Genomic DNA, 20,585 nt, shown 5'->3' with positions numbered 1-20,585 from the left:
GCTTCCCTCTTGGGTTCCTGCTGGGTCACACATGATAGTTGTTCAGTGGTTTTAGCTAAACCCAACTACCCTGAGATAGATATAGATATATATATAGATATATATATAAGGTTCAAGTCATACAAAAGACCTAAGTGCCCTCTAGTGGTAGGAGGGCGTCATGACACAATGCATTGGAACATTAGCACAGTGATACTTTACCAGTGTCATAAAACCGACGCATTATCCTTATTAGAGATGAGCGAACCGGGTTCAGGTTCGAGTCGATTCGAACGTTCGGCATATGATTAGCTGGGGCTGCTGAACTTGGATAAAGCTCTAAGGTTGTCTGGAAAACATGGATACAGCCAATGACTATATCCATGATTTCTACATAGCCTTAGGGCTTTATCCAACTTCAGCAGCCACCGCTAATCAAATGCCCAAAGTTCGGGTTCGGATCGACTCGAGCATGCTCCAGGTTCGCTCATCTCTAATCTTCAGGTCAGTATAGACAGAGACATCCAGTTTTTATAGTTTTTGTTTTAAAACCCTTTCCATGAAAAAATAAAATAAAATAGCTTCACTTTGCAATATTGGAGCTGTATGATGGCGCGTTGTCTTGTGTCGCTGCAATGCTTGGAGATGCCTCTCACTTGTGTAATGTGTCTCACTGCTTCCTCCATGTCTGTTGCCCCTGGACCCATGATTTTCATCAGTAAATGTTCCTACCTGTCAATCAATGCATCCATCCCACCACGGGGCTGTCCCATCTCAGCTAGCGATTGGCTGAGTGGGCTGTCATTACTAAGTTCGTCTCGGAGATGGCCGGGCTGCAGTCTGTGAGCAACACCGGGGGAGCATGGAGAGGTAAGTATAACATGTTTACCAACAAGGCGGCAATATCTAAAGAAAAAAAAAAATTAATGCTGGATAACCCCTTTAAAGAGGATGTACCATCAGGTACATCCTCTTTTATCTTACCTACGGATAGAACGGCACCGTCACGGGCACTGGGCCGGAGCTGAAGCACAGGAGGCCGGCCGGCCGGCCCGCAGTGGGGGGGGGGGGGGGGAATTCCCTCCCCTCTATGACGCAGCTCCTTTTGAGTCAATGGAGCCGCGTCATACAGGGGCAGGCCAGCCCACCTCCTGTGCTTCAGTTCCGGCCCTATTCACATAGATTTTTATGACAAGAACAGCCATTGTCTCTGTGCCCGCGTCCTCGGTGACAGGTTCCCTTTAAAGTAATATTTATCTGGCCGATAATGCAGTAAAGGCCGGATGAACAAGTAAAACAGCGGCCGTTGTTATCCATCATGTGAACATGGCCTGAAGGGGTAGAATACACTTAAGAAAAAAGGAAAACGGGGCATTTGCGAACACTTCAATACTCTTGAAAACTGCAAAGACCTGAATTGCATAAACCCCCTCCCCCCCCCCCTCAAAAAAAAGTCTATAAAACATTCGTAAAAACTAAAACCCAAAAAACTCCTAAAACCAAGAAAAAAAAAACTAAAAATTTTAATTTCATTTTGTATGAATAAAAAACACATTTTTTTTAGCCTCAAAACATAACATTGTGGAATCCTCCTCGGAACCCTTTAAATTTACACAACTTCCAAAAGTAAAGAGAGCCGAGGCTACAGGCTGTAAGCCCTTCTGTAAAGCTTTGTGTCACTATGTGCTCTTAAATAAAGCTGTTGTACAAAAATAAGGTAACAACGGGCACAGCCGTAAAGTGTCGCCGGCCCGGCACAGTGACAGCCACCACCTCACACACTCACTTTGGCGCGCTGTACTTTGCCCACAGCAATCACCGCCTCTGTGACCACGCCCCCTCCCCGCCGGCCGCTGCTTTACTGCACAGTCATGATGAACTGAAACTTTCTGTAGCAGCCAATCAGCAGCTACTGTCTACGTTCTAAGCCTCGATCTGCTAACCAATCACGTAGCTGTGTCTATGAGATGCTCCTCCCCTCCTGTAAGCGCACTGTGCTGGAGTGTGTGATATTCAGCTAAGAAGTGGAAGGAGCTGGTGAGTTCTGACCTGTAGACTCTATATAACAGCTTCTATTATAGACCTGGTGCTTATATAATTGGATCCCATTAGAATGATATTGTATGCAGCAGTGCATGCTGGGAGATGTAGTTTTGCACCCTATTTCTGTATAGCATATCCTGTATGTCAGTGTGTGTTTATGTATATAGGTCAGTTCTAGCCTGGGGCTCTATGTGGAAGGTTGTGTGCAGTAAAATCATAGACCAGGGGTGTTCAACTCAGACCCTTCCAGCTGTTGCAAAACTACAATTCCCATCATGCCTGGACAGCCAAAGCTTTAGCTTTGGCTGTCCAGACATGATGGGAATTGTAGTTTTGTAGATTATGGCAACCACAAGACATTGCGTGGCAAGACCATTGTTTTTATTCCTAAAGCATCAGATGATGAACCTCATGTTTTACCATGTCCTTAAAGGGATTATCCCAATATTAAGATTTATGCGTGATAAGTGTCTGATTGGTGCGGGTTTGACTTTGAGGGCCCCCACTGATCACTAGAACATTGGTCAGTTCTCCCCCGAGCTCTGTTTGCTCCTAAAGGGGTTATCCAGCGCTACAAAAACATGGCCACTTTTCCCCCTCTCTTGTCTCCAGGTCAGGTGCGGTTTGCAATTAAGCTCCATTTACTTCAATGGAACTGAGTTTCAAAACCCCACCCAAGCTGGAGACAAGAGGGAGGGAAAAGTGGCCATGTTTTCGTAGCGTAGGAATTAAAGGATATATATATATATAATTATTATTTTTAATATAATTATTATTCTATTTACTTATTTATTTTTTTTAAATCAAAGTGCCTGAGATTTGTAAGTTACTTCTATTTAGAAATCTCCAGTCTTCCAGTACTTATCAGCTGCTGTATGTCCTGCAGGAAGTGGTGTATTCTCTCCAGTCTGACACAGTGCTCTCTGCTGCCACCTCTGTCCATGTCAGGAACTGTCCAGAGCAGCAGTAAATCCCCATAGAAAACCTCTCCTGCTCTGGACAGTTGATGGTGACTGTGCAGTAAATGACATTATAGCTCTTCCTGGAGACATGGCAGTAATCTATAGAGCATAATGTGGCTCTAGATCAGGAGTGTCAAACTGCGTCCCTCCAACCATTGCAAAACTACAATTCCCATCATGCCTGGACAGCCAAAGCTAAAAGTCCAGTTTCTGACGGATTTATCTCTATTAGCGTCTATACATCCCGCGCACAGTGCAGACTCTTTTTTTTTTTTTTTTTTTTCCCCCCCTTTAAATATTCCACCCCAAAATCCACAGAGAGTAGCGAAGTCTCCAGTGGAACGGCTGTAATAGGTGACATAAAGAAGGTATTGTTGTTTCATCGCCGTAATCTGACTGCTAAATCGGTTTATTATTAACTTCTTGAGAATTAATAATTTTACCACCAACCCCAGAGAGGCCGGACACGTGATACTAATCCTCAAATATTTCCCTCTTTGTCTTGTTCTCCAAGCACTGAGCGGTGTCATTCCTGGCATTCCTCCCAGATAGCGCTCTGCCATCCTCCTCCCAGTAGCCAGAACCTTACAGTTAAAGGGGTATTCCACTCAAACATAACTTATCATATGTTGCTGCCCATGGTGAGACTAACAATTCCTTCCATACTTGTTATTATCTATTCAGTCTCCTTCCCCCAGTTCTGAGTTGCTGCTTTCTGCTGAAGACACAAAAATCTGTGTGTGAGCTTTTCTCTCTCTCCCCCTCCCTTCTGAGACGGCTGATGTAAACAAGTCCCTGGCAGGCTTTATCTACAACATTGTAGCTTCTTTGTAATGCTGGAGGGTTAATCTGAGGTCAAGTTGCCTTTGAACTCCCGGCATTACAAAGTTGCAAATAGTGACTTGTTTATATCAGCTGTCTCACAAGGAAGGGGGGAGGGGGAGGAGATAGAGAGAAAAGCTCAAATACAGTTTTTTGTGTCTTTAGCAGAAAGCAGCAGTTCAGAACTGGGAGAAGGAGACTGAATAAATAATAGCAAGTATGGAAGGAATTGTTAGTCTCACCATGGGCGGCAACATATCAAAAGTTATGTTTGAGTGGAATACCTCTTTAATGTAACCAAACCAGACAAGTATCCTTTAATATTAGTCTCTTACTTCCGTCCAATATACAGTCGCCCGGTACCTGCTGCCATACAACTGATCGCCTTCTGAAAATGTTAACATGTATATTTCTCTACACAGCGCCAAAATGGCTGACTTATGGACGGATGTATTTAGTGATGCCAAGTTGCTGGAGGAGATAGTCCCCGTTGCCATTGATACCGCTCTCCTGCAAGGGATTGTCATGAGAACAAAGGAAAGCCCAAACTCGTCCGATGTAAGTAACTTTCCTCGTAGATACTGGTCCATGATCAATAAAGGTTTTTCCATCCCTTTTATGACAAAATCAATCCTTAGGATGGGCTTGATGATACCGATATATTGGATGATATCGGCTATGTTTGGCATTGCAGCTCTGCACCATTTACTTAAATGGATTAAAGGGGCGTTCTTTAATGTTATATAGATTTGTAATTTACTTCTATTTAAAAATCTCCAGTCTTCCAGTACTTATCAGCTGTGGTATGTTCTGCAGGAAGTAGTGTATTCTTTCCAGTCTGACACAGCACTCTCTGCTGCCACCTCTGTCCATGTCAGGAACTGTCCAGAGCAGCAGCAAATCCCCATAGAAAACCTCTCCTGCTCTGGACAGTTCTTGACATGGACAGAGGTGGCAGCAGAGAGCAGTGTGTCAGACTGGAAAGAATACACCACTTCCTGCAGATCATAAGTACTTGAAGACTTGAGATTTTTTAAATAGAAGTAAATTACATCTATATAACTTTCAGAAACTGGTTGATATGAGAGAAAAAATTGCCAGAGTACCCCTTTAAGCTACAGTATTTGAGAGAGTTGCATGTGCATAGACCTATATCATTGTGTCACATACTCCAGTAAAGAGTCCATAGTTCTCTGCTGCTGCCTCATTGTTTAAGTGATTATTCCATCAAGCCAACATCTTTATCAGTGTAAAATGCCAGAAAACCCTTTAAAAACTTATGTTTGATCATAAATTATACTGATGTATTTTTAGGTGGTGAATTTTGCTCCGTTCACGTTGCTTCCTTCTCCTGTACCAAGAACCCTCTTTGAGCAAGCAAAGTCTGTCCAAGAAGATTTTAACCTGTTGGTGGATCGTCTCAGCCAGAACCCCTCATTCCTGGAGAATACACTTTCAAGGTAGAAAAAAAAATGCAGCGACTATGTCCATGTAATGTTACTTATCTCTTTAATCTTAAAGGGGTACTCTAGAGAAAAAAAGTTATCAAATCCACCGGTGTCAGAAATTTAAATAGATTTGTAAATTATTTCTGTTTAAAAATATCCAGTCTTCCAGTACTTATGAGCTGCTGTATGTCCTGCAGGAAGTGGTGTATTTTTTTCCAGTGTGACACAGTGCTCTCTGCTGCCGCCTCTGTAACTGTCCAGAGCAGGAGAGGATTTCTATAGGGATTTTCTGCTGCTCTGGACAGTTCCTGACATGGACAGAGGTGGCAGCAGGGAGCACTATGTCAGACTGGAAAGAATACACCACTTCCTGCAGGCCATACAGCAGCTGATAAGTACTGGAAAATCCTGTATTGTAGAGAAGACAGCACTTCTGTGGTGGTGGTGCTCGTGGCGGTATGGCATCCCAGAAGTAGTGGTTAAGAAAATCCCAGCACTCACCTTGTGTGCAAAACATCATAAAGTACAGGAGGACCCGTTTCGGCATATAGCCTTAGGGTAGTTGTCATAAGTATGTAGTTACAGGGGCATGACCTCGGGCAGGCAATTCTTGTATTGTAGAGGAGACGGCACTTCTGTGGTGGTGGTGGTGGTGCTCGTGGCAAGATGGCGTCCCAGAAGTAGTGGTTTAAAAAATCCCGGCACTCACCTAGTGAAGTTTATGTTTGTTTTATGTGTGCAAAACATCATAAAGTCCAGGAGGACCCGTTACGGCATATAGCCTTAAGGCTATATGCCGAAACGGGTCCTCCTGGACTTTATGATGTTTTGCACACAATAAACAAACATAAACTTCACTAGGTGAGTGCCGGGATTTTCTTTGCCGATAAGTACAGGAAGACTTGAGATTTTGAAATGGAAGTAATTTACATATCTGGGTAACTTTCTTGATTTAACAACAATTTAGTATTATTAAATACACACCTGTATTATCTACTTATTATTACCTGTTTATGTAATTTGACCGTTCTTTTCTGGCCGAATAATCTTGTAGCCTGCGGTGATATATTGTGTATGAGCTGCGGCTTTAGTGCACCAGTCAGCTAAGTACACACTGACTAGTCAGACATAGCAGGGAATGTGCTGTTTGCACAGGCTATTGAGATAGCTGCACAGCCGGGCCACATTACTATGACCACCTCTGACTTTTGATATTGGCGGCATGTAGGTCATGAAGGAAGTCACTAGAGATGGGCGCGACTGGGGCATGCTCAAGTCCGATCGTTCAGCGTTTTATTACTGCTGGCTGAAGAAGTTGGATGCCGCCCTAGGGAGTCCTGGAAAACATGGATACAGCCGGGGGCTGGGTTCACACTATGTATATTTGAGGCTGTATTTGGTCCTCATGTCAGGTCCTCATAGCAACCAAAACCAGGAGTGGATTGAAAACACAGAAAGGATCTGTTCACACAATGTTGAAATTGAGTGGATGGCCGCCATATAACAGTAATAACGGCCATTATTTCAATACCACAGCCGTTGTTTTAAAATAACAGCAAATATTTGCCATTAAATGGCGGCCATCCACTCAATTACAACATTATGTGAACAGAGCCTTTCTGTGTTTTCAATCCACTCCTGGTTTTGGTTGCTATACAGCCTCACAAATACAGCCTCAAATATACATAGTGTGAACCCAGCCATAGGCTGTATCCATGTTTTCCAGGACTCCCTAGGGCGGCATCCAACTTCTTCAGATGCCGAACGATTGGACTTGGGCATGCGCCAGTTGCGCCCATTTCTAGAAGTCACATGGGGTGAGCTGCATGGTGGGTGTATAAGGTGGGAGATATGCGGTTTTATGGATACAGCTGTATGTGTTTATATACATATCTTGCCAAAAAAAAATCCTATTCCTGTTTTATCTTACAGCACCATAAAAGTGGACGACTTCATCGAGAAGCTTTTTAAGGTTTACAGACACGTGCTGAGTGAAGGCCTGGCTCAGGTATAGACCCATCAAGATTTATCAAACATGGCGTAAAGTGAAACTGGCTCAGTTGCCCCTAGCAACCAATCAGATTCCACTTTTCACTCCTCACAGACTCTTTAGAAAATGAAAGGTGGAATCTGATTGGTTGCTAGGGGCAACTGAGCCAGTTTCACTTCACGCCATGTTTGATAAATCTTCCCCTTTAAGTATAGTTGTGTATGAAGCTTCGCCTGCCACTTTCTCTATCCACCTATGTCCTTTTTTTATTTTTCAGGCTGTGTTTTTAGGCATCAATCGCTCAGACTACATGTTTGACTGCAGAGCGGATGGGACCACGGCTCTGAAACAGATTGAGATTAATACTATTGCTGCCAGCTTTGGGGGCCTCTCGTCTCAGACGCCTGCGGTGCACCAGTAAGGAGGCCTGATGGTCGGGTTTAGGGGGTTTATGAAACCGCTGTCAATAAAGGTGGTCCACAGTTCAGGTCTTATCTTTTAGGCAGATTGAGGTTTAGCCACTAGAGGGCCTTTTAGGGCATACAGGAGATACAGAGGCGGCCCTAGAGCAGGACACATCGTTGACACTGTCAGAAAGAAGGTAATGATGCCGGATCACACAGCAGAGCTAATGGTAAAGGGAATCTGTCACGTGCAATACCATTCCATACCGCTGACATTGTTAAATAGCTGTTAGGTCAAGGAGACACATGGTACCTATTATATATCTGTCTGTGCTTCCAGAATATAAAGACATACCTTTATTCCATAGTACCAAAAATCAAATAGGCTCTCCAGCTTGTAACTTTTCAGGAGCTTGGAAAAGCCTCTGTGACTCCTTGTACTAGATAATAAAATAATTTCTCTACATCCTGGAAGCACAGCTAGATATAGGAAAGGTACCGTGTGTCTCCTTGACCTGACAGTTATATAACAATGTCAGTGGTTTGAAGCCTGAATTGCAGCTGACAGATTCCTTTCAAGTATTCACTGCTGATGTGATCGGCATCTGGAATGTGGCAGTAAGATATACGCATATGCATGGTGTCAGTCTCCCTTCTTATTGTGCCATGTAAAGGCACTGCATATGAGTGCCGATCTCGCTTGCATCCTTGCACAGCCCCATGTCTGGCCATGTAAAAGGACCCTTAGAGTATTTGTGTGGAGTACTTGTATTATACAGACATTTCACTGGTGTGAATAGTTATTGTGTAATACTTCATTTCCCCTGTGGGGGAGCTGCAGGGAAACTGAACACTTACAGCCATAGCAGATTACTGAGGATTTACTAAGGACATACCCATCTTGGAGCAGCAATCATTGATATGTTATAAGTGAAGCTCTTCTATCTTTCTGTAGACACGTCCTAAAGGCTCTTGGGAAACCAGAGGACGTTAGTAACGTTCTGTCAAACAACCCGTCACTTGGGATATCCCGCGGGATTGCCAGAGCCTGGGAACTGTATGGATCACAAAGGTCAGATATCAAATAATTTTATTTATCTGTGAATTTTGATGAAAATAATTATTTTAGCCAGTATTGGACAGTATTTATACTCAATGCCAAGAATGGAACCAACACAAAGGAAGATTTGGGCCTCCCTTTGGCATTGGCTAAATGTGTACCTAGCCTGATAGCTGAATTCTTCATTGAATTGTTCTAGGAAATTCACAAAATTTAAAGGGCAACTCTACCCCCCCATCTATCCTACAAGGTGGTGGGAGCCAATCCCTGTATATCCACCATGCAGGGCAGGGAGGTGGTGCGCATGCTGCAGCTCAGCCCAGTCCCTAGAACACTTCACCTTGTAAGGAAAACAGGATTTTATAACTTTAAAAACAAATGAGATGAAACAAATGATACATGCCTGTTAGATGATGGCTGTGTGTGTTGTTATAAAATTATCATTTCAAACTCAAGTGTTGCTGAGGCCGGGCAGAGCTGCAGTATGCATGCTTCCCCCTCCCTGTCCTGCATGATTGATGTACAGGGTTTGACAGTACTAAGTCTTGTACATTAATCATGTGGTGGGGGAGGGAGCAGACACGCATGCTGCAGCTCAGCACGGTCTCCACAACTCTTGCGATTATAAGAAAAAATTCCCTTTTAAGTTGCTTTTGTGCTTACATTATAGAAACGTAGTAAAGTGTCGGTAGAAAAAAGGCCCCCCCGCCCCGATCCATCGAGTCTACCCTATTAGTATTTTACCTCTTCTTATCTTAGGATTGTTATATACTTATCCCAGACAGGCTTACATTCAGTTATTGAAGATTTACCACATCTGCTGGAAGTTAGTTTCAAGCATCTACTACTCTTTTAGTAAAGTAATATTTTCTCACGTTGCTTCTGATCTTTCCCCCAGTAACCTCTCACTTGATTATTTCTCATTTCAGGGCTGTCGTCATGTTTTTGGTTGAGAACGTACAGAGAAACATATTTGATCACCGCTATATTGAGAATGAACTGTGGAACAGGTAATCATTTTGTATTCTGTAATGTGAAGAAATCAGATCAATCAGCGATTGTTTTGTCTGTCCGCATATTTGGTAATTAAAGGGGAACTCTGGCGGAAATTTAAAAAAAATCAAATCCACTGGTGTTAGAAAGTTATACAGATGTGTAATTTAAAAATCTTCAGTCTTCCAGTACTTATCAGCTGCTGTATGTTCTGCATGAAGTGGTTTATTCTTTCCAGTCTGACACAGTGCTCTCTGCTGCCACCTCTGTCCATGTCAGGAACTGTCCAGACCGTTCCTGACATGAACAGAGAGGGCAACAGAGAGCACTGTGTCAGACTGGAAAAAATACATCTCTTCCTGCAGGACATGCAGCAGCTGATAAGTACTGGAAGACTTGAGATTTTTAAATAGAAGTAAACTCCAGATCTATATAGCTTTCTTTTATAAATTTATTTTTCCAGAAATATCAAAGTGATCAGGAGACGCTTGACAGACGTCTATGAGAGGGGATCTCTGGATGAGAAGAGATGTCTATATGTGTAAGGGTTCCTGCTACTTCCTTTATCTACAATGTTGTGCAAGTTTATGGTGTTTTCTGTTCCTCGTTGATTCTTTTTGTACTTTCCTGCAGAGACGGATATGAAGTGGCAGTGGCCTATTTCAGAACAGGATACATGCCTCAGGATTACAGCGAGCAGGTCCGTATATACAGTCATGTGCACTGACAAAGCAGGTCCCTGGTGGCTTTAATTTAAAAGGATGATCCAGGAAAAGAAAAACCACAGCTACTTAATTGCATAAACAGCGCCACCCCTGTTCTTAGGTTGTGTGTGGTATTACAATTCAGCTCCATTCACTTTAATGTAAATGAGCTGCAAACCCCACACTCAAACTGAGGACAGGAGCCGTGCTGTTTATAGAAGACAGCTGCCATGTTTTTCTAAGCACTTTAGCACTAGCCAAAGTTTTTTCTCGGAAAAAAAGTAGTTGTAATTCTAAGGGAATTTAAATGTGGTGTTCAACATTTTTTTTTTCTTTCTAATCAACCGGAGCCAGAAATTTGCAACCGATGCCAGAGATTTGTAATTTAATTCTTCCAGTAGTTATCAGCTGCTGTGTGTCCTGGTGTATTCTTTCCAGTCTGACACAGTGCTCTCTGCTGCCACCTCTGTCCATGTCAGGAACTGTCCAGAGCAGGAGAGGTTTGCTATGGGGATTAGCTGCTGCTCTGGACCGTTCCTGACATGGACAGAGGTGGCAGCAGAGAGCACTGTGTCAGACTGGAATGAATACACCACTTCCTGTAGGACATACAGCAGCTGATAAGTACTGGAAGACTGAGACTGGAGATTTTTTAATAAAAGTAAATTAAAAATCTCTGGCACTTTCTGGCACTAGTTGATTTGAAAGAATAAAAATTTGGTGAACAATCCCTTTAAAACTTTTTCTATATCTATGACTCTTTCTTCTTGTTTAGGCTTGGGAAGCTCGGCTTATGATGGAACGATCCCGAGCGGTAAAATGTCCCGATATAGCAACCCAGCTGGTCGGTACCAAGAAAGTGCAACAGGAACTGAGCCGCCCGCTTGTACTGGAAAAGTTCCTGCCCGACCAACCGAAGGCTGTGTCCCGAATCCGAGAGACATTTGCAGGCCTGTACTCCTTGGATATTGTACGTGGAGGTTTAGATGGTAAAATATTCGGTTGTCAAAACTCTTCACACTTCAAAGTGAAAATGGCGCAGTCATCTGCATTTTTACACTCTTTAGGTTATGTTCACACACTGTGAAGTCAAGGTAAAATGTGGCTGTAATTTTGAGGTCAGAATATGGTTGTATTTTCAATATAAGGCTATATTCACATTATGTGAACACCCGGCTGTTCCGCGACTCGGGCCGGGTCACGGAACAGCCGGTCTTAGCCTGGACCATCCCGGCCGGTACTTAAGTGTCGGCCGGGTGATCTTTCCGGCCACGGAGCTCTGATGCGGGCGCATCAGCGTGCGCCCGCATCAGAGCTTCCCATAGCACAGAGTGAAGCAAGCGGCCGGAGCCGCTTGCTTCACTGTGTGAACTGACGGGTCTTTCTGCGGCCGGAATTCACTGAATTCCGGCCGCAGAAAACTGACATGTCAGTTTTCCGGCGCTGCACAGGATCCCGGCCGGAGCGTATACGATGTGTGTACGCTCCGGCCCGGGATCCCATTGAAAATAAGGCTATGTCACACACGACAAAACTACGGCCGTGGTTCTGCAGCGAGAACTACGGCCGTGGTTTTACGGTGTGTGAACATAGCCTAATAATGCGCTCCATTGAAGTCCTTGGGAATGTGTCCAGAAGTGCACACACCGTATAGAATAACGGCCGTAATTGATTATGACCGTCCATATAATAAACATTCTTATCACCTGTTTTTGCAAATTATGGCTGTTCCAGACTGATCACAGCTTTTGACATTTTTTTTTATTTTTTTTTTTTAAAAGATAGTAACATTTTAAAATGTTACTATCAGCAGCTTAGGCTTGATTCACACTACGTTTTTGCAATCCGATTTTTGCAAAAAATGGATGAAAAACGGATGCATGTGTATGCATCTGTTTTGATTAGTTTTTCCATTGATCCTTTTTTTTTTTTTGAAGGACACAAAAATGAGGTTGACTACGTTAAAAAAAAAACAGATCCGTTTTTATCCGTTTTTTTATAATGGAATTCAATGAAAAAACGGATCAAAACGGATGCACACACATGCATGGTTTTTCTCCATCCATTTTTTGCAAAAAATGGATGAAAAAACGGATTGCAAAAACGTAGTGTGAACCTAGCCTTAGACGAATCTAACCTGCTGATATGTCCCTATTGCACAGGACACACCGAGGAGGATGATATGTCTCTTACCTTCATCCTCGGCACCGTTCCTGTGCCCTGACCCCATGGCCCTGATTTGGCCTCAGACGGCCGTCCCCTCTAATGGTTGTCAATGGAGTGGGCTGGCAGAGGGGCGAGCCGGATCATCGCTAGGGGTTAGTGAAGGACTAACAGTACGGGAACTGTGTCGGGAAGGAAGATCAGACACATACCTTCATCTTCGGCATTCCCTGTGCAATAGGGACATATCAGCAGGTTAGATTAGTCTAACCTGCTGATAGTTCCCCTTTAAATGGAGAAATGACAATTGTTTTGCGCTGTGAAGTGTGGCCTAATACAGTACATATTCCCAGGCGCCTTACAAAGTAGGTTATTCTCACTTCTTTATTTTTACTACTTTATTTAACTATTATAAGTGGTTCCAAAGATGAGAAGTAGGTTTATGTTTGTACTTGAGTTTTACAGTTCACCAAAATTAACTCAAATCAACTGGTGTGATATACAGATTTGTAAATTACTTCTGGTAAAAAAAAAAAAATCTTGTCTTACAGTACTTATCAGCTGCTGTATGTCCTGCAGGAAGTGGTGTATTCTTTCCAGTCTGACACAGTGCTCTCTGCTGCCACCTCTGTCCATGTCAGGAACTGTCCAGAGCAGGAGAGGATTTCTATGGGGATTTGCTGCTGCTCTGGGCAGTTCCTGACATGGACAGAGGTGGCAGCAGAGAGCACTGGGTCAGACTGGAAAGAATACACCACTTCTTTTGTAGCCAGCAGAAATTAAAATTTTTTGTTACATGTAAGAACACATAAACCATGACAATTTTTACTTATACTTATACAAATTATGAATGTGTATACTTTTCTTCTTTAATAAAGGGCGAAGAAGGTGACCACACTGTGAAAATTGCAATGGCAAACCCAGAGCAATATGTATTAAAACCCCAAAGAGAAGGCGGAGGTGAATATCCCAGATTTTTAACCCCTATAATAACTATACTGATCTGTGCGACCTGTAATATATTTAATAGACCTATCAATTCCCATTCAGAAAAGGAGCTAGAAGGGTGACTAGACCCCGACAGACACAGATGCAGGGCCCCCAGTGTAATGATTCTTCATTGTCTTTCAGGAAACAATATCTATGGTGATGAAATAAGAGAAGTACTAGAAAGGGTTAAGGACAGCACAGAGCGCACGTCTTACATACTCATGGATAAGATCAAGCCTCAGCCGGTAAGGAACTGTCTTCTGAGAGCCAATGGCAAAATACAGTTGTCAGAATGCATCAGCGAGCTGGGGATATTCGGCGTATATGTAAGGTATGGAATCCTGATGATTTTTTTTTATTTCCCTAAAAAATTGCATGTTGTAAGAACTTAATTCTTAGACATTGTTAGAGCCACTATATAATAATAATAATAGAAAAGACATACTGGTCTGCCTGGGTCCCCTGCAGCTCCTGGTGTGACATCATCAGCAATCATCAGACAGATTAGCAGGAGGCAGAATCACATCACACTGGGAGGAGCCAGGCACCCAGGTAAGGTGAGTATGTCATGTTTTTATACAGTGGCCCAAGAAACATTTAAAGGGAAGGTGTCAACTAAATTTTACTGATTAGAGCCAGATACTAAAACTTGTTGTTTTAGGCTGGGTTTACATATATAAGTTGGCATCAGTTGCGTTTTTTTGCCTAAAAACTGACCACAACTGATGCCAAAAATGCATCAGTTGTGATCAGTTTTTCTATCCTTCTTTTCATTAAAAACCATCAGTTTCCATCAGTTGTCACAAGTTGCTCTCATCAGTTGACATTTTTTTTCAAAGTATGTTTTCCTGTCATTTTCAATGGGATTTGCGGGGGAGCGCACGGGGGCTATATACTAATTGGGGGAGCTCACAGGGGGCTATATACTACAAGGGGAGAGCGCACAGGGGGGCTATATGGGAGGGGGAGAGCACACAGGGGGGCTAATTGGGAGGGGGAGAGCGCACATGGGAGGCTATATACTATTGGGGGAGAGCACACAGGGAGGCTGTATACTAATTGGGGGAGAGCACACAGGGAAGCTAAATATTACTGGGGGGGCAACAGGGGGGCTATATACTACTGGAGGAGAAACAGGGGGGGCGATATACTACTGGGGGACCAAGGGGGGACTATAGGGGAGGGGGAGCGCACACAGGGGGAGAGATGTGTTTATTTTGTGCTACTATTTGCCTGAACGGCATGCGTCCTGCCCAGCGAGGCATCCGGCGCTCTATTCGATTGAATTGGTGCGGGGGCGCATCACCGCAGCGGCAGTCCGCCAGGACGCTGCAAGATGCGTCCTAACGCACCGACGGTCCGGCGATGCGGCGGCCACTAGTTCACCGCCGCACATTTTGAACGATCCCATTGAAAACAATGGGATCAGTTCAAAGATGCGTTTCCCTCCGGCGCTTTTCTCCTGCGCTGGAGGGAAACGCTGCCGCACCGCCGGACATATGTAAACCCGGCCTTATTCTAATATGTTCTATTTTACTACTTAATTTTTTTTTTTATTTCACTTTTTGTACACTTTTATTTCACTTTTTGCTGTATTGCCTAGACTGTTCTTTACAGCATTTAGTGACATACTTTTTAGTAAGAGTCATGGACATAGACGACAATAGTCAGGGTCTCTCCCCTTGAGATGAATGTGAAACATTACTGAGCGCGCTCTGTGACCTTTGAAGAGGTCATTCCACAGGGAGCTGCTATTGTCATCTCTATTTACTGATGTCACCTGTCGCTGTGATGCTGTACAGATCACTTTACTGCAGCCTCCTCTTATCACCAAAGACACAACAGGTAGTCTCAGCTTAGTTTTAGCCTCAGTGGTGAGAATGAAAACTACAAGATATCATGATTATTTTATAAAATAGAAAAATGGAAAATTAGAAAAAATGTCACCAAAAATTCTTAAAAAATATGTTTAACATAAAAACATTATTTATACAAGAAGTCATTTATTGATGAGACATTCCCTTTAATTCCTAGATGACTTCCAGCATAGTGTTAGGACTTCCTCCGGTCTGATATTGATGGCGTATCGCTTGTTTAAGATTGTTGTCAGAAAATGACCAACTCTACCCCCCTGTTCTCGTGTTCTGTTTTTCTTGCTGCTTTAGGGCCCATTCACACATATAGGATCTGCTGAACACAACATCAAATCTGCTGCAGATCCTGTACGTGTGAATGGACCCGTAATCTTATAAACTCCTTGTGTAATATTTTTCCTGTCGGTTCTCACTTTAGACAGGGTGAAAAGCTGGTTCTCAATGAACGCGTGGGCCATCTCCTCCGGACGAAAGCCACCGAACATGCTGACGGTGGGGTGGCAGCTGGCGTCGCAGTCCTGGACAATCCCTACCTTGTTTAACCCAGGGACGTTGTGTGACCTCTGATACTCAATGTGCCTAACCCCCCTATGCTGGACACTGGAGGAACTCCTGTATAGCTGCTTTATGAAGGCCCATGTTAGTTTTTTAGGTTTTTGCAGGACATCTATATTGGTCAATGAAGACTGGGATGTTACACAAGGTAGTTGTTATAAACTAAAATAGTAAATGGCGCATAGGCTCATATGCGACTCATGGCTCAAAGCAAGTACCATGCAATCTGCAGTTTTTAGAATTACGGCTGTAAAATTTAAACTACATGTGAACAAATGTGTTTTTTTGTGCAATTCAATGGGGAAGAAGGTCAGATCCATAGTACTTAGTGTGAACATAGCCTTAGTGTCACCTGCACGCTGACTGTGCACAGTCATATAATAGTCCTCGAAATGGGCATTTAAAGTTCATCTATGTCTCCTGTGAAATCCAAAACAGACCAGGAACTTATTTGCTTAAAGGGGTTGTTCAGAATAAACACATAATCGGGGACCTGAAAGTGATGCATACTTACCTGTCTCTCTCCCAGCTCCTTGGCCGCCCGCGTTTCCACACTGCACTGACTATTTCCGATGGCACGTCCCACTCCTTTTGGAAATGGCTGGAAACGGCAGCATAGATGCTATACTGTCTATGCTGAGCGGACATCTCTAGTAGAAGAGGCCTGTCAGTGCATGTTGCTGAGAGCCGGCGGCCCAGTAATGGCTGCTGCAGGGGAGCAGGACAGGTAAGTATACATAACTGTCATGTCCCCTGCAGCCCTGGTTTTTACCCCTTTAAGATGTCAGGATTATTTTGGGACCAGAAAAGATTTATTTATGTGCTCTGAAGATGTATTTCTTTAGTAGCATCTTTCCTTCAGTTCACACAATACTCCACCATTAACATATTTAATTGTCGATTAAGGTAGAAGAGATTGTAAATGGGTAAACTTTATTGTATGTCTTTCGACTGGTACTATATTTAAAGGGAACCTGCCAACGTGGTAGATTCTCCCCCCTAAACTACTAAAGGCACTGATTCAGATTATACACTCAGCGCCGATGTTCTGATCGCCTTTGATCGCCAACCAGTTCCAGAAATATTGACATTTTTCATGCAGCCACAGGATCTCACTGGGCCAGGACCAGAGTCAATACAAGTGGAGGACATCAGAGATGGGGAGGAGATATCGATACACTGAGCCCACCTCCAGTGCACCAGACCAGCTCATTTGCATAATACTGGGCCCACCTCCAGTGCACCAGACCAGCTCATTTGCATAATACTGGGCCCACCTCCAGTGCACCAGACCAGCTCATTTGCATAAAACTGGGCCTGACTCAGAACAAAAAAGTGTACGAATTCTTACATTTTTCATCTTGCGTAATGACATCACATCATGTGTATCCTGGACTTATGATGTGTGCGCCAACCATGGCTGATGTATAAAGACCTGAAGTCAGGCGACTAATTATACCACCTTGGGCAGGATTTTCCAGTGTTGCACCCCTGGCGCAGATACACCTACCAAATGCCCCGCTGACCTAATGGGGGAGGGGGAGGGTACAAATGATACAAATCTACACCTGTTGTGTGGGGCGCAAGAAATTAATGCATAAGTGAAGCTTAGGGCCCTATTTTACGGGACGATTATTGTGCGAAAAATCTTTAAATCATTCGAATTTAAATGATAATCGATCAGTGTAATTGCAGGAAACGATCGAAAAATCGTTCGTATGTCGTTGATTGTTTATTTAGATCTGAACCTAAAATTATTGTTAATCGTTCGCTGTAATCCACGTTCGTTCGTTCAAGTTCCGCGTTTTTTTCACTAATCATTCAGTGTAATTGCACATTGTTCATTGTTTTTCTGGAATCAGAAGGAATAAACGATCATAGTAACGATCGTAACTAACGATTATCATTCTGTGTAATATGGTGAATGATTTCAGGTTAACGATAAACAATCTCGTTTGCGATTGTTTATCGTTAGTCGTTAAAAATCGCTCAGTGTAATAGGACCCTTAGAATCTATTATTTATTTAGGATTATTAAAAGAAGAGTCTTTTCTATGGATTGTCAAGCTAAGTCCCCAGATATCAGAAAGATCAGACAGAGACATTCAGGTACAATAGTTGTTTTCATCTCCTAAGGGCCCATTTACACAGGACAATTTCATTTTATTTGCCCGATAATCGGGCTGTGTAAAAGTGATAGCGATCAGTCAATGAGTGGGAAGACGCCCACATGTTGGCTGATCGCTGATCGGCACTCATTTGCGTCTGTACAAGGACCCATTATTAGTCTGTGTAAAAAGGACCTTAAAGCGACTCTGTACCCACAATCTGACCCCCCCAAATCGCTTGTACCTTCGCATAGCTGCTTTTAATCCAAGGTCTGTACTGTGGTCCGTTCGGCAGGTGATGCAGTTATTGTGTATGCATTAGGCTGGCACACCTTCTCTGTCCCACCTTATCATTAGGAATGCTCCAGGCAGATTGCTTCCTATTCCCCACCTGTGTGTATAATGAACATGGGCTGGATCATTAAGGCACCTGTGCAATATTCAGCATGGAGAAAATGTTCTAGGGGCATTCCTAATGATAAAGAGGGTGGGGAGGAGGGACAGAGAGGTGGTGCCAGCCTTATGCATAGACAATCTAGGCCACGGCCGTTGGACACAGCGCTGCCAGTTTAAAAGTAGTTTTTTAGGACAATAACTGCATCACCTGCCGAACGGATCCCAGGACAGATCTTGGATTAAAAGCAGCTATCTGATGGTACAAGCAGTTTGGGGGGGACAGATTGTGGGTACAGAGTCACTTTAAAGTGAATGTACCATCAGTACATAGAACGGCATCAGCGCGGAGAGGAGCTAAGGTCCTTCTTTTTAACTGCGGCCCGGTTCCCGCGTACGGTGCCGTTTTGTTCCCAGGCACCAGCCGGGTGTGACGCACTGGAGGCGGACCGGCCTGCCTGCCCCTAGTGGGAGGAAACTCCGCCCCTGTATAAAGGCCCTATTACACAAAGTGATTATCGACTAATAATCGTTTCGTGTAGTAGAAGACAACGACCAGCAACATGCACAATGTCGGCTGATCGTTGTCTTTTAACAAGCTAAAACAGCAACAAACAGCCTGCTAACTGCTCCTATGGGCTGCCCAGACGATCTGACGATCAACTGGGCAGCCCCCCTCGGCTCTCCCCTGCTCCTTCTCGCTCGCTATTGGTGCATGTAATATCGCAGGCAGCAGCAGGGGAACGAGTAGCAAGCCAGTGCCGACCTGACAGGTTGACGCTCGCTTGCTCTCTACATCGCCCCATGTAATAGGGGCTTAATGCAGCTCCATATATCTGCCCAGATGCGCATATATATATATATATATATATATATATATATATATATATATATATATATAAAGAAAAGACAAAGTTAGAAAGCCAAATTTTTACTGTATTCTACAGAATGTAACATTAGGAAAATATTTTACTAAGTAATACATATTAAATTTAGATGACACAAAAGCATTTAACTAGTATAACAGTATAACTAGTAATGTGAAAAAGTGGTTCTTTAATCGAAGCCCCTACTTCCAGGATTACTGTGGATTCCTTTGACATGGCAGAGGTCCACATACAGAGCATATCCATGGGAGGGGTCCACATACAGAGCATATCCATGGGAGGGGTCCACATACAGAGCATATCCATGGGAGGGGTCTGCTTTAGAGATGAGCGAACCGGGTTCGATTTAGAGTCCATCCGAACCCGAACGTTCGGCATTTGATTAGCTGGGGCTGCTGAACTTGGATAAAGCTCTAAGGTTGTCTGGAAAACATGGATACAGCCAATGACTATATCCATGATTTCCACATAGCCTTAGGGCTTTATCCAAGTTCAGCAGCCACCGCTAATCAAATGCTGAAAGTTCGGGTTCGGATCGACTCGAGGTTCACTCATCTCTGGTCTGCATACGGAACATATACCTGGGAGAGGTCCGCATACGGAACATATACCTGGGAGAGGTCCGCATACGGAACATATACCTGGGAGAGGTCCGCATACAGAACATATCCATGAGAACTGGTGGTTTGCTATTAGTGGCTAGAGGGTACAAACACCATGAACAGGTAATGCAGTACTATATTACATCCTATACATCAATCAGTATGCTATTTCTGATCTTATTTCTCCCATTGAGATAAGTGGTACCCGAGGTGAGTGCATGCCATTCATCTCCCCTCTTTATTTACTTCGCTGGTCATACTGATCAGATAGGATTATGGGGACTTAGCAGCTTTACTCTACCAGCTGTCTCTGAGCAGATTCTCTTTAAAGGGCTTATCAAAGATTACAAAAAGCACAGATAGTTTCTTGCAAAACAGCGCCACCACTGTCCTCAGGTTTTGTGTGATATTGCAATTAAGCTCCATTCATTTAAATGGAAGCAAATTGCAAAACCCACACCGAAACTGGAGACAAGAGTGGTGCTGTTTCAGGAAGAAAGCAGACATATTTTTTTTAAGCCTGGATAACCCCTTTAAGGGTGGCTGTATATTGTGTAGTTTGCAGGACTCACTACAGCAATACAGTTAGAGAGTCCAAGAGACATGAAT

General features: G+C 43.5%; 1 protein-coding gene across 2 annotated transcripts; it reads left to right on the top strand.

The window, feature by feature from the left end:
* The first annotated feature begins 1,920 nt into the window (after window positions 1–1,920).
* On the top strand, window positions 1,921–17,893 carry LOC138775047 (glutathione synthetase-like). 2 transcript variants are annotated; one of them, XM_069955782.1, is made up of 13 exons: window positions 1,921–2,016; window positions 4,229–4,364; window positions 5,121–5,266; window positions 7,187–7,262; window positions 7,522–7,661; window positions 8,604–8,720; window positions 9,638–9,718; window positions 10,165–10,242; window positions 10,335–10,401; window positions 11,181–11,375; window positions 13,447–13,528; window positions 13,700–13,803; window positions 15,851–15,934. In XM_069955782.1, exons 2-13 carry the CDS (start codon window positions 4,236–4,238, stop codon window positions 15,857–15,859), a joined length of 1,224 nt encoding a protein of 407 aa, XP_069811883.1. In that variant the 5' UTR covers window positions 1,921–2,016; window positions 4,229–4,235; the 3' UTR covers window positions 15,860–15,934. The 2 variants fall into 2 exon arrangements, with proteins under 2 accessions (XP_069811883.1, XP_069811882.1); XM_069955781.1 differs by having other exon boundaries at window positions 1,922–2,016; window positions 13,700–13,889; window positions 15,851–17,893.
* Window positions 17,894–20,585: the final 2,692 nt, after the last annotated feature.

The sequence above is a fragment of the Dendropsophus ebraccatus genome, unplaced genomic scaffold, assembly GCF_027789765.1.
Source record: "Dendropsophus ebraccatus isolate aDenEbr1 unplaced genomic scaffold, aDenEbr1.pat pat_scaffold_1268_ctg1, whole genome shotgun sequence".
Taxonomy (NCBI): domain Eukaryota; kingdom Metazoa; phylum Chordata; class Amphibia; order Anura; family Hylidae; genus Dendropsophus; species Dendropsophus ebraccatus.
Note: the sequence above shows the minus strand (reverse complement) of the source record. Positions and strands in the feature narration are given on the sequence as shown.

Coding starts and splice junctions, on each gene's coding strand:
- LOC138775047 (XM_069955781.1), top strand. CDS start 4,236: ATGGCTGACTTATGGACGGATGTATTTAGTGATGCCAAGTTGCTGGAG. Junction 7,263..7,521: donor TGAGTGAAGGCCTGGCTCAG/GTATAGACCCAT, acceptor TTTATTTTTCAG/GCTGTGTTTTTAGGCATCAA. Junction 7,662..8,603: donor CAGACGCCTGCGGTGCACCA/GTAAGGAGGCCT, acceptor ATCTTTCTGTAG/ACACGTCCTAAAGGCTCTTG.